The sequence below is a fragment of the Xiphophorus hellerii genome, chromosome 10 (assembly GCF_003331165.1).
Source record: "Xiphophorus hellerii strain 12219 chromosome 10, Xiphophorus_hellerii-4.1, whole genome shotgun sequence".
NCBI classification, from domain to species: domain Eukaryota; kingdom Metazoa; phylum Chordata; class Actinopteri; order Cyprinodontiformes; family Poeciliidae; genus Xiphophorus; species Xiphophorus hellerii.
In genome coordinates, this window is record NC_045681.1 from 16,783,577 (window position 1) to 16,797,416 (window position 13,840).

Here is a 13,840-nt window from a genome sequence, read left to right on the forward strand (position 1 = left end):
ATGGAATAATTCATGACAAGGATTTCTCAAGTCATGTTTCCATTCTTTCCTTCGTTATTAGGATGTAAAACAGCCCATTTTCATGTTTCCTCCCCAAACCTTACTGTGATTGTGTGCGCATGTGTGTGTGTGTTTAGTATTTTAATATTGACCCTTTACAGAGTTTAAGTAGGTCAGTGTGACTGACGTAATGTGTTGACCTCTGGTTTCTGAAGTTGAAAATAGTCATAATCATAATTTATGAAATTACATATTTCTTACATAAATAAACAAATCTCTATGTGTAATTATCTACAAGCAGCTCTTTTACTGGTCAATACTGATCAGAAATCCATGCAAATATTCAAAAACCCAGATTTCTGTAACAAAATGATTAAGTTAGGTGATTCTACCACAGACTAATTCAGTTTGCCGTAGTTTGCTGTGCCGTAGCGTAGTGTTATTGACAATATCTACCTAACATAAAGTCACCAGTGAGTGTAAAGAGAAAATTTAGGTGGTGTAATGACACCAAACTTGCTCTCCGGATGTGGAAAACCACAGCATTTAATTTTAAAGCAGGTGAAAACTGTCTGTAGCTCCAGCTCTGGTTAAGCTATGGAACCACTAAAGGGGAAAGTTTCTTCCATTTTTATAGTAGATGAAGGTTGGAAATAAACTGAAGTCAAGAGATGTTTCATTTTAAAATTATTCCTCACAGGTACTGCAAAAGTGGCCACACCAGACAGAAGAATGATTTCCTGTGTGTGTTCCATGGATATCCAATACAGAGAGGCTTTCCAAAGCTAAAATGTCACACCTGTCATTGCCTGTGTGGATAAGAAGGCTCAATTATTCCTCCTAATACTCCCACCACTCGTTCTTTTCATCCTTTCATTCTCCGTGTTTCTTCTGATTTCTCATCTCTCTGCCCTCACTTTGTTCCTTCCAGTATTTTCACATCCGTACAGTTAATTAACAAGATCTCCCCCCACAGTCTGTTGATCTATGAGCTTGGCTAGCAAGTAGACACATTCCACTGCAGATCTTAATATATTTGGCATCACAGTAAAAGGGAATGTTGTCATCGCTGCTCTTGATATCACCTGCAGTTTTTTTTTTTTTTTTTAAAACCTCAACCAAGCATCTATTAGAAAAGGAAAAATAGCTACCCTTATCCAACAGATTCAGATATGATGCATTTAGGGTCTAAATGCAGAGGCGTCAAACTCATTTTCATTTTGGGCCATATCAAAAATCTAAATGTTTTTAAAGGGCCAGTTCTGCCAGAATCTATTGATGGTAAAATATTAATAAATATCTGTTAGTTTTAGCATTCCATAAGTGTTCCTTAAGATGAAATAATAATTGAACACCTTTTCAGTCCATCCAGAATGTCTTGATTGTTTTTGTGTGTGTTTTGTTTTTCTTTTGCAATCAAAATCACTAAATTAGAAATATTTGTAAGGATGTTTTTCAAATATTGCCGTATCCATCACGTACTACGTGTTGACATCAAGTAAAGTTGAGGCAGCAGGCACTTACACAATATGTTTTTGGCCAAATTTGAGAAAAAAAATTGCAGTAAAATCTGAGAAAAATATTGAATTTTGTGTGAATTTTGCATGAATTTTACAAAAAGTGGAGGGACTTTTTGATGTAATCTGGAGTCTAATGGGCCACATAAAAAGCTACTGCGGATCAAATCTGGGCCCCGGGTCTTGAGTTTGACACATGTGATCTAGGGTAATGTAGATGGATTTTTTTTACAACTGAGAAGTATTCCATCCCAAATATGATCAGTTTCTGCATCAAAAAGTCCCCTTAAATAATTTAATTGTAAAAAAAAAAACAATAAAAATAAGCTGAAAAAGAGTACATTTCTGGTTGTTTGGTCTGCAGCAAACCTTTGTTCTGCAACAAATTAAGGTTGTTTTCACCCTTGGAGTTTAACGATTGTGTGTGTAATTTTAGTCTCTCTCCAGGCAGCCATTGATTTCATCTGATTTTGTGCTAGAGAAACACAAACATCTGCTTACTTGGCATTGTTACATAAGGTTGCACGAATAGTTGTTAGAATTTAACAATTAAAATTTGGCAGTGTTGTATAAAGTACTGAAATCTCAGAGTCAAGTAAAAGTACAAGTACCTCTCCAAAATATGACTTTGGTAAAAGTCCAAGTCACTGACTGAAATGTTACTTGAGTAAAAGTCTTAAAGTATTTGAAACTTCTTGTACTTAAGTATGGAAATTACTGTAAAAATGGATGTACTCAAGTAATGTAATGAAAAGTACAAGTAAAAAGTAAAACAAAGCAAATGCAGTTTGAATGACATTTTTTATATTTTGGTAAACTTGTCAAATACACTTAAAATAATGTACACAACCAAGTGCAGGCAAAATTAAACCTGCTAATAGATATACCTGCAGGCATCATTTAGTTAAGAAAATTAGGTGCTTTACCTATAGCACAAGGTTAACTTAACCTGCTTTACAACTGAACCAGCTTCTTAGTATACCCTCCAGGACAGAAAATACAAAGTTTTTGTAAGCCTTAAGTTTTCCCTTCAAGTAAGGTCAGTGCTGAAAATGAGAAAAATAAATAGTACAGAAAATGCGGCCAACATGAAGAAAAAGAGCTGTTACGATTACTCTACTTCACAAATCAGTGAATCAGTCAATCCTACAGTCAGTAGGTGGTGCACACAACTGGTCATTATGCAAAAGAAAAAAAGAACTGGGAGGAAAATGCAGCTTATTGGCATCTGTAAACCTGGTTTTGAACTTGCTTGCCTTTCCTATATTCGTTAAATTTAGTCTAAATTGCTATCGCTATGGCTTCTGTCCCCCCTTGAACAGAGGAGTCTAGGTAGCCTGCTACAGTCAACATTAGGCCTAAGCTAAATACACCACGTGTGGAACTGAAACAATGCCAAACAAAGTTCATTTATGGTCAAGATTTCACAATACAGTAGTGCCTAGTGACCAAGCTATAGTTACTGAAACACGAGGATTATAACCATTTCATAAGAAGTTACCTCGATGTGTTTCTTCAAGTTGGACGGGGAGTTTTTGTAAGATAGAATTTCCATGTGACTGCTACTGATTGCGAGACTTGCTTTGTGTTTAATGGGAGAAGCGAAACAGGTGTATCCTAATTAAAAGTAAAGAAATCAAGAAATGGCAAAAAATGTGGAATGAAGATAAGAAAGGAAGAAGATTATATGAAGTACAAAAGTCAGTTTGAATTCGAAGCATTAATGAACGAAACAGAAGAGAAGAAATAATAATTAGTAGATTAAGAGTAGGTCATACCTACTTAAATGACATGCTTTATAAAATAGGGAGGAAAAATAATGATAAATGTGAGAGATGTGGAGAGAAAGAAAATGTAGAACACATATTGATGAACTGTAAGTCAAATGAACTCAAAAGGGAAGAATTAAAGAGAATAGTTAGAAATATGGGGCATGAATGGAATCTTAAAGGTATATTAGGAAATGAAGGAAACATAACAGATATTCACAAATTAAGGAAAGCATTGTTTATTTATCTTAAGAATACAAAATTAAAAAGTAGAATTTAATAGATATGAAGTAATGCTTCTACACACTCATGTACAGTAGGTGGCGGTATGCACCTTAAAGTTGCTTGTGATCCGCCATAATAGAAAAGAAGAAGAAGAAGAAGTATCCTATTGGTGGTGATGAACAAGCCCAGGCACTTTGTTCGGTAGCCTACTTGCTACTTGCTAATCAGTAGGTGGGGTCAAAACACTTGCGTTTCTCTCTCTCGCTTTTTTGTAACGAGTAACTAAACCACACATTGAAAATGTATCGGAGTAAAAGTACGCAATTAAGTTCGGAAATATAGTGAAGTAAAAGTGAAAGTCATCAAAAATTTTCATACTCCAGGAAAGTATGAAGTACTCCAAAATATACTTAAGTAAAGTAGTGAAGTATTTTTACTTCGTTACTATACAACACTGAAATTTGGTGTGATCACAAAACAACAGCATCAACAAAAAAAAGATGCTATTTAATGTCTTCTATGAATATTTATTTGATGAAATAATGTTAGGGAAAACTTAATAAGCTTTGGGTTTAGACATAATATCTCCACGATTTTTTTTTTCCCCTTCTCGTCTCGTAAAGCCTGAGGGCCTGCCAACCTCAGCTGGCAAGGATTCCCGCCTGATAAAAATTCATGCTGAAAAATGTATCGACATTCCTTCTGCAGGGCTTGCAAATATCAGCATTGTTTGCTGCATCCGGACATGATGCAAATATTAGGCATCACTGGCCTTTAAGGTATTTGCACTGTACGTGAAAGACAACAGTTGTGTCGTGTGAATCTAAATTGAATCTCGCGGTCGAAGGTTCACCTGCTCCGGATCTTCACCGGGTCTTCAGCGGGGAGAGGTCAGCGTGATGTTGATGAGCAGAGATAAGTGTTGGCATTTCTGCTGGGAGGGCAGCGCATCCCCCACCCACCCCCAGTGCCTTGCTCAAAGTGGCTGAGGAGAAATTGAACTGTGGCTGGCGAGCAGCAGCTCTTTAAATTGCTTTCAAACCCCTCCACTTGTGGTGTTCCAGTGCTTGAGCTCAAGAAAAGAGCGGATTTATTTTTTTCTTTCTCGTTTTTCAGCAGCAATTTTTTTGCGGGGGAAGTGAAGACAGAAACTCTGAGTGCTGAATTAGTTGCAGTATGTTGATTTAGGCTGTGGATGCAAACGCCGTCTAGCTGATTCCACTAAGTGCTTTACCTTTCAACATGTTGCCGCTACAGTAAGTCCAACAAAACGTAATTTGAAGGAGTGGAAAAATTATTTTCTTCTTTTTCTTCTTTTGGGTTATTTCTTCTCATAAGAGGGCAAAGGTTTTTTTTGCTTTGCTTTGTTTATATAGAATGTTGGACCGCTTATTGGATAAGAGATATAAAAGTTCTAAAGTTAGATAAAATATTGCTTTCCACGGGGCCTGCCTTCAGGTATTGCCTTTGTAATCAGCGGGGAAGGGTGAGTCACAGGGCTGACTTTCAAATTTCATAAAACAGTTTCTCGTTTGTTCTCCGGGAGTAAACGTCCCTGCCGATTTTCTGGGAAAGAGTGGGAGGCAGGCTTTGAGTGACAGTTGGATCGATGGAAAGAAAATTTAAGGGAGAACAGAAATGGTGGTTATTGTCGGGCCGGAGATGTGGCGTCGGGGGGAGCACGGTAGATGAAATAGCCCAGCTGGAAAAAAAAAAAACGTTTCAGCAGTATAGTGTGGCAGTGGGTGCTCGGAACAAGCCGGCTGTCAGTGCTAATAGACTAAGAAAGATGGAGGGAGGCTCACAAAAAGTGAGAGATATTCAGGCCAAACAACCTGTCAGCTTCTCCAACAGTACAGAAACCAGCTCAGCTGCCATTTTCTGAGCAGAAAGAGAAAGAGTATCTGAGAAAGAGCTTGAAAGATGCCTCAAAAAAAAAAAATAAAAAGAAGCGATGCTGTCATGTTCAGACGCAGATGGTGTAGGGATTGAACCAATGCTTTCTCAGAGGTTCAGTCACCTTCAATAGCTCCAAAAACAAGAGTCACCTTTGTACGAGTCGGTTTTTCTTTGAGTCGTCTGTTTTTTCGCTGGCTGTGGGCCAGTTTAATGAGTCACTGTCATTTCAATAAATGTTGCTAATTCATAAAACTGCTGTTGCATGGACTGTGGTCAGTTGTCACCATTTCAGCGGGTTGATGGCTAATGTTCAAGGCTGGGTTTGAAGAAATACCATTAGAGAGATACTGGTCATCCTCATGTTGGGTTGGCTTTTCCAAACTTTACCACACAAATCTTATTCAAATTCAAAGTCAGTTCAAAAATACTTTATTAATCCCAGAGGGAAATCAAAAGTTGTTGTAACTCATTAATTTAGATACTTTGCAAAGAGTTATTGAAGATCGTTTCCTGCCATCCTTCTGTTGGCAGGAAAGATCTTCTGCAGCGGTTTGCATTGCACTGAATGTATGTTTTTATTTTCAATTATGTGTGTATAGAGGATATGTTTTTTTATGACAACGCCAAGACTTTTGTCATACCCTCAAATTAAGTTTTAAAATGTGAATGTAAAGATTGTCTTGAGATATGAACAGCTTTCTGACTCGCTTCTGGGCTCATAGGTTTTTGATATTGATATTGATCTTTTTTTCTTCTTTTTACACCTCATGTTCATCGTAAAAGGTTCCCTGTAAAGTTTGGGTTTGGGGTCAGGATGAGTGTGTGCAAAGAAGCATTTATAATTGTAAAAAGAAAGGAAAAAAGCGGCTTACTGCCTTTATTCTCTCTTTGTGCAGTTTGTTGACACTTCTAAAGACATTCTCATTTGCTTGACTCTTTGTTGTCTCCCCAGATATCCGTGGCTTGCAGGGCTTCCTTGATCAGACGTCCCGTCAGGGCGTTGATGTTGCGTTACAGAGGGTGGATAGGAACATCAGTAAAGTCTTCACCAACCTGTTCACCACCATGAGGACGGAGGAGCTGAATCGGTACCGGGACACGTTACGCAGAGCCATCCTTCTGCTCAGCCCGCAGGGGGCGCACACGTTCATCCAGCAGGTCGGTCTTCCACTTTTGTTTTCTTTAAAACATGCTGTGTTCTTGAAGACAAGTTGGCGGTTGCTCTTGCAACAAACCTGTTCGTCTCCATTTTCCTACACGTTTGTATGGATTTAAATGAGCTGAATGTGTGAGTGGACAGAATATTTCCGGTACTTCCTGTTATGCTAACGTGTTAACAGCAAAGAGTTCACGAAGTTGAAATGTGCAACCTTGTATTCGTGTATGCGTTTGACAGCATCCACATGCAAAATGGAAAACAATATACTTTTTTGTGCATCGACATAAATATAACTGACCATAAACAAACAAAAAGAAGATTTATTACATATCTTATGAACCAAGATAAATATGTCAGGAACAAATATTTCACAGCATTTTGAGCTGAATGGTGAAAACGTTCATCCCTACCACATGATGAATGACACTGCAAGATGTTGAAACCCACTTTGCTGGTGCAAGTGATCTATGGAGGATTTGCGATTTGATTTTTTTCATCAGCATCCACAAAAATGTTTTTTGGGTGTTTGTTATATTGGAAAAGTGTCAAAATGTTGCGCTGCAGCGTTTTGTGGGAACATAACCGATACGACAGAATAGTGTGAATACACACAGGCTAATCACTATCTGTCAAATCTCCGAAGCAGGGCCCCTCAGCTTGCAGTGTCCCTTCCAATTTTAGCTCAGCAATGCACCAGCAATACTCGTCAAGCGGTCAAACGGGCTGCATGCATGTCTGCAGGCAGAAACAATCCGTCCTGTTCCTGGAATGAACATTGAACATTAAGTAGGAAGAGACAAAAGGGTGAGTGGAAAAAGAGCCACACAAGCGCCATAACAGTGCCGTTGTCGTTTTCTGCTCCTAACACCGCTGCTGTTCTGCAGTGGATTTGTTTATGATCTTTTCATTCATTATAATAATCTAAGAACAGTTCACCTCTGCTCATTTGCATTACATGATGTAAATATGTTTGTGTACATTAACCCACAATGATCACTTGTCAATTAAATTAATAAGTCCCCAAAACATGGAGAACGCAGAAAATCAAACAACTTCAAAAAAAACAAAAAAAAAAAACACAAAACAAAACAAAAACGTAAGACATTGCTACATTATTCTGGCTGTAGTTCTCGTCTTCGCCATCTGTACTGAACACTGCTCGCAACATTAGGCAAGTGTTTTTTTTTCTGTTTCTGAGTCATTTCACGTTTTTGGTAATATCTTTTTGTAATCAAAATCATTATGCAATAACTACACAAAATATTAAGAAGTGATGAAATTAAGTATTTAGGGTATAAATTGTAGCGGAGGAAATAAGGAAAAACAGAAATGAAAAGATAAAGTGAGCCTGTGTGTAAAAAAATGATAGAGAGGTGAAACAAACAGGTTCTCTATTCATAATAGAACCAAAACCTGATTTCTCAGTAGGACTAACACTGTCAAAATTTAAATGGAGAACATCATTAAATAAATAGTTCTGTGACTTAGTTAGTATTCCAAAAGAAAAAAAAAATCAAAAACTATTTGTAATATGTTTAGGCAGTGTTACTACTTCACTTTAACTCATAGTAATGCATTTAGTGAAATATTTATTTATATTTGGCGATTTTTTTTCCTCTGACATTTATAAAAAAACAACAATGCATTTTTAGTGGGAGCAGCGATGAGTCTGAAAAAGGAGCATGGAAGACATCTATAAGAAGGAAATAAGAGTGTAAAATGTACAAGGTTCATTAATAAACCAAAAGTGAGTGCTTGTAGTGGGAAGAGAAACTCTCAGCAGGGAATGAATGAGTGTTTAAGGAGATCAAGAGAGCGTGCATGAAAAATTGCTGTTTGTCTAGCAAACCCGTCCATGTTTTTTCTGCTTTGCACATCTCGGATCAGTAATCATTTGTTCACCTGCCCAGTTAGTGTGCCTGTTTGCGGGGGTGAGCTGGCGTGTGTTTGCGTGTGCGGGTGTGTGTGTGTGTGTGTGTGTTTGGGGGGGTGGGCGTGCGTGTGTGTGGGGGGCCACCTGCAGTGACAGATGGAGCTGGTTTTGCCACACAGACACCTTTCCAGAAGCTTTTGCAAATGAGCTGCTGTGTTTTGCTCAACATTTATGACCTGTTTCATTTTTCAGTGGAACTTCTGTCTGTGGATCAAACTGAAGTGTGTGGCTTTTAATTATTTACGCTGTTTTGTAGGAGTCTCAGAGTACTGCATTGTTGGAGAGCAAACTGTAGGAGGAGATGTTTAACTCTGGCATGTTGACGGCTTCTTATTTCTATTAAAATATAAATGATCTGTATAAATGTATGAACAAAACACAGGCTGAAATCCAGGTGTACCTGTACAGGTGCTTCAATAGATGACATGTACGTTGTTACCTTGTTTTTCACTTTACATTTAGCTAACATATATTCTCTATGGCAGTTTTCGCTTAGAATAAATAAAGAATTGAGTTGATATTGCCCACACACTCCTGTTACCATGATTAGCTGATGGCCGTTTGCATTATTTTGCTTTGATAGAGTTTTACATGAAAGGACAAAAAAAATAAAAATTTTTTGTTATTAGCGATAAAAAAAAGTAATATATACAAGATGGGTTCTGAACTGGACTTGATTGCTGGCCTTTTAAGCAAGATATAATAAACTGTGGAAGCAGTTTGCATTAGCTTAAAAGCACCAGGAACCTCAGTAGCAGTTTTTCAGTCTGAAAGTTTTTTTTTTTCACGACAGTTGCTTAATAAATCCTCGACTCTCAGTGCAAACACAACATAGTGTCCACTGGTAAAACTCCTAACATTACCAACACAAAAACACTGAAAAAGTGATTTTTATGGAAGAGTTGGAGGAGAACAACGTCTGCTGTCTATTAAGTGCATCTGACATATTATGTGCATGACCATGCTTGAGGACAACCAGCCACAGCTGACAGCAACAACAGCTCATACCCGCTGTCCAACATGGCGGAGATGGAATGATGATTTGGAAATATGCAGCAGAAACAGCAGCTATAGGAGGAGATGTTTGAGGCAAAGATCAAGTCAACATGCTTGAAATGATTTGCTTATCCGCAAACCTCAAAGAAATGAAGCATCATTGGAAAATTACTAAACTATGATATGAGAGAGTACTACTCTTAGAGTAGTACTAAGAGTTTTTGCTTCCAAAGAGGATTGTAAAGCCTGTTATAAGGACCAGGGTCAGGCCTATGTTGATGTAAAGGAAGTTTCCTGCACATGGTTGTAGATGTAGCATATGATGAAAACTGTACAATTTTAACCTACATAAACCTTAGAGTTTATGGTGTTTTTTTCTTAATAACTTAATAGCTAAATTAAGTTATTTCAAACCCTTAAGTTGTTGTGTTTTTTTCTCCACAACCTCTAAATGTATATTGATTTTGGATTTGGACATATGTCACTCCTAGGCATAATCACAGGAACAAAAGTGCTGCTACAAAAATTATTTCCATTATTTCTGAATGTAGCAGTATGGGTTTCTTCTAAAGTTGCCTCAGCACTGTTTTTTTAATGATCACCTTGGAAGTGTGAAGTGTTTCTCTGACCTGACTCTACAGAGGAGAAGAATTAGGGTCAGAGCTGGGGGCCTAATCAGAAAGCAGGAATCATTTGAAAAAGAAGCCTCCCATAGCCTTTTTTCCCCAGAAGAACGAAAAAAGTAACAAGAATAAGACTCTCCACTGAGGCTGTATAAAAGCCTGGTAACCAACATCACAGGGCAGTGCATTATGGGAAGGTAATTTGAGCAACTGTGATGTACAAAGGTGCAGTAAAGTGTTCCTGCAACCCCAGATGCCCTTTGTTCACTCAGAGCCCCAGAAATCAGTGCTTGTTTGCTTCATTGATAAGTGATTTGAACAAGAAGACATTGTCAAAACTCACTTTAAACTTCCAACGAGTAGACTCCAACCATAATGATTGGTCACCATTCTCTAACTTTTGTCCAGCTGTACCATTTCTTGGAATCCACTGCCATCACAGGATTGTTAAACAACAATGCAACAGAGAACAAAGGAGACCTCTGGTGGCTGTGTTATCCAGATAAAGAAACTCATGAATAAATGTTCATGTTGCCCTCCATTTGCTTTGAAAAAATCAGCACCTTGTTAAAGTTGTTGTCACTGAGCTAGGCTCAAAATGGATCAGGTTTGGGCTTTAAAACCCGAAGATAACACAGAACCTTTGTTTGTAATAATTCAATTATGAAAAAGAAAGACTTTTAGCTCATGTTGGATAGCATCATAGCGTTGCTGTTGATGGGAAATAATTTATTGCATTAAAGATGGAACTCATTCTTGCTTTAGATAATTCAATATATTTGCTTAAGCTGACATCCAACCAATAGCATGTCAACCAACTGCTAAAATTAGTATATTACCTACTAAAGGTCAACGTTAATCTATGTGAAACTCATCAGAAACACTAATCTTACCAAAATGTCCTATCTCAAACACATGAGTATATACAGACCCACTCCTACTTTCCTGTCACAACTCAAATGTTGTATCTTCCACCTCAGCCATTGATTTGTTTTTGGGTTTTTTTGCTTCCAACTCTGTGTCTTCAGGCAAATCAGGTTATAATGGTTCACTCCTTCTGTTGCCTGTCTCTAGAAGTCAGGTGAAGAGGCAACTAAAGGCACTGAACCACTAAAAAAATCTTTAGGCCAATATAGTGTCTGTTCCAAAGGTCTGTGCAGCTGAATTTAACAATCCAAATATTAGTAATATTAATATTATGGCAATAATTAGTTGGTTACCAAGAAATAGTTTTGGTTTAGTAATTTACTGCTGTTGGTCTTGGTCTTGGAAGAACCGCTCTTGACTCTATCCCTGTTCACCAATTTGCCAAACGGTCATCACTTGGCAAATTGGCAAAATGATGACCATGGCATTTTATTCTATATAATTAGCTAAAATTCCTACATTAGCACTAGCCACACTGCATTACTCTCAATTTAATTCTGTGGGAAGCACCAACTAGGTTTGTTTATTCAATGATGCTGTCATGGTGGTACAATTGTTTCATGAATAAGAAATATCACAGACCCAAAACAGACAATTTGTGAATTGGAGATCATTTTGAAGTACATTTATTTTAATGAGTGAATCTTGATGGAGTCTTTTCATTTCACCTTAGGACGAGCAAAATCTTTTGCCTAACACTTCCAACATTGCGTCTGTGTGCGCACATAGATGCTCTTAGCACATGCACCTTTTCTAATAGTGTTAATGCCCTGAATGCAAGTGTCTACCAAGTGGGAGGCTGTAGCACAGAAACAATCGACTTGTGTGTGCGCCTGTGTGTGTTTCCAAGCCGAGACATTCATTAGCACCAGGACATGTCGGGCGTGGGAGGGTGAGATCAGGCTCAATGAAAGTTGCACTCCTTAGTAATGTCATGGAAACCTGTTAAAAGCTCTGGCAAGTTTTTACACCCATAAACTCACGCACACACACGCCTACACACACGGGGGTAGCTACCTACAACGTCTTCATTAGAGTTTCGATTAGGCAAAAAAAAATCCAACTGGGGTCAGGTAATAGATCTAAACTTCATCTTGATCACCATGGGTACACAAACATACTCTTGATTCGTTCTTAACTTGGAGCCATTCAAGATCGATTTCCCTTTTTGACTCCAGAGACGACTTTCATACGTTGCGATGGTATGTTCAATTTCGTCATTAAACATACCATCTTAAAATATGTTCCATTTTCACAAAACGAAGTAACTTGCGTCTAGTGTGCAAGCCATCATCTGAGTCATTGTTTACTGACAACTATTTAAAGGAGCGCAGACCTCTATTTTGCATGTTTTTCCCTTTTCTCTCCTCGCTATTTCCTGTCCATTCACTGTTGAATAAAGGCTACTTGAGCCTGACATATTTTATAAACAAAAACACATCCTCAAGGCCTCAAATCTCTTAATACATTAATTTATTTCATATGAATTAATGCATTTCAACTATGTATTTTTTTCTCCGGTAACACTTTATTTGACGTGCATAAGACTGACATGACACTGTCATAAACATGATATAACACCTGTTATGAACATGAAGGAGTCTTTATGAATGTCTATGACTGTTGTCATGAAGTGTCATTCAGTAAATAACGACACTTTTAATGCAAAGTTGCTCTGAAAGTTGTATTGAAAGTCCATTAAAAGTGCCAACTTTCCATTAAAGTGTCATTATTTACAGGTTAGAGTCCATCCTGTTCTTTCACCCAGTAAAACTGCTTGTGAAGCGTTTAGAAACTTCCACCTGTTTGTCTCTGTGTTGGCGCCTCGACGTGAAACACAGTCAGCTGTCAGTGACTGTGTGAATCATTATGATGTGCGTGCGTGTGTGTGTGAGTGAATCCACGTCGGGAAATTAACACCAGACACAAACACACCCAGACACACGCGTGGTTGGGTGTCTTCACACTTTACCGTGTTGGCGAAAGTATTTCTGTCATCAGTCGCTGGTATCAGACTCTCTGCTTCCTCCCGTACCATTCCACATCTCCTCAAACTCCAGTCATAAACTCATTCCACGTTTCCTGGCTGGCTTTGGTGGGTTTTTCTTCCATCTTCCTTCTCTCTCCACACTTCTCTCTCCTCTTCTCTCCTTTATAAACTCCTTTTGTAATGTTCATTTTCCTTTTCTTCTTTTTTTCAGGGTTTCCTCTCTTGTCCATCCTCCTATTTCATGGAAATGCAAACTTCACATTTGTGACATCTCAGATTAATAGTTCTCACAAATCAGAATTTTCTTTGGACAATTGCCTTAAGAAATAATAATAACTATCTAGACCACCCTTGGTAAAAAAAAAAAAATGAAATAGAGATCAAAACAGACTATGTGAATAATTATTGCCGTTTTTTCTGATTTAATTTGCAGAATAAACGCAGTGGAATATAAATAACGGCATATAAACATCAATTTTACCTTGACTTCTTCCTTCTGGGGAGCCTTTTATGAATAGATGCTTCCAACTCACAGTATCTTCATGACCAAGTTGTTCCCAATTACTTTGACGTTTTAAATAGAAAGCTAAAAGGTTTGTGACAAAGAAACATTTTTTCCCAGCTGATCCACCAGCTTCAGGTTGACCTTTAGAGTTGGAGTCGGAGGGAAAGTGGTGCACTTTAATGGCTTTTCTTAGGATAAATCTGCTCTGGACGAGATTTAGATGTAAATGCCACCCCATCTGTTGGGCTTGTAAAATCTTTGACATCAGAGACTTTAAAGATGAGGTTCATGGTCCCA

General features: G+C 38.0%; 1 protein-coding gene across 2 annotated transcripts in view; it reads left to right on the forward strand.

The window, feature by feature from the left end:
- The window catches only part of grid1b (glutamate receptor, ionotropic, delta 1b), a 468,957-nt gene that overhangs the window by 311,463 nt on the left and 143,654 nt on the right, over positions 1–13,840 (forward strand). For both annotated transcript variants that reach the window (XM_032574010.1, XM_032574011.1), the window contains exon 4: positions 6,363–6,568. In XM_032574010.1, the coding sequence (XP_032429901.1) occupies positions 6,363–6,568 (206 nt within the window). The remainder of the gene's footprint in view (positions 1–6,362; positions 6,569–13,840) is intronic.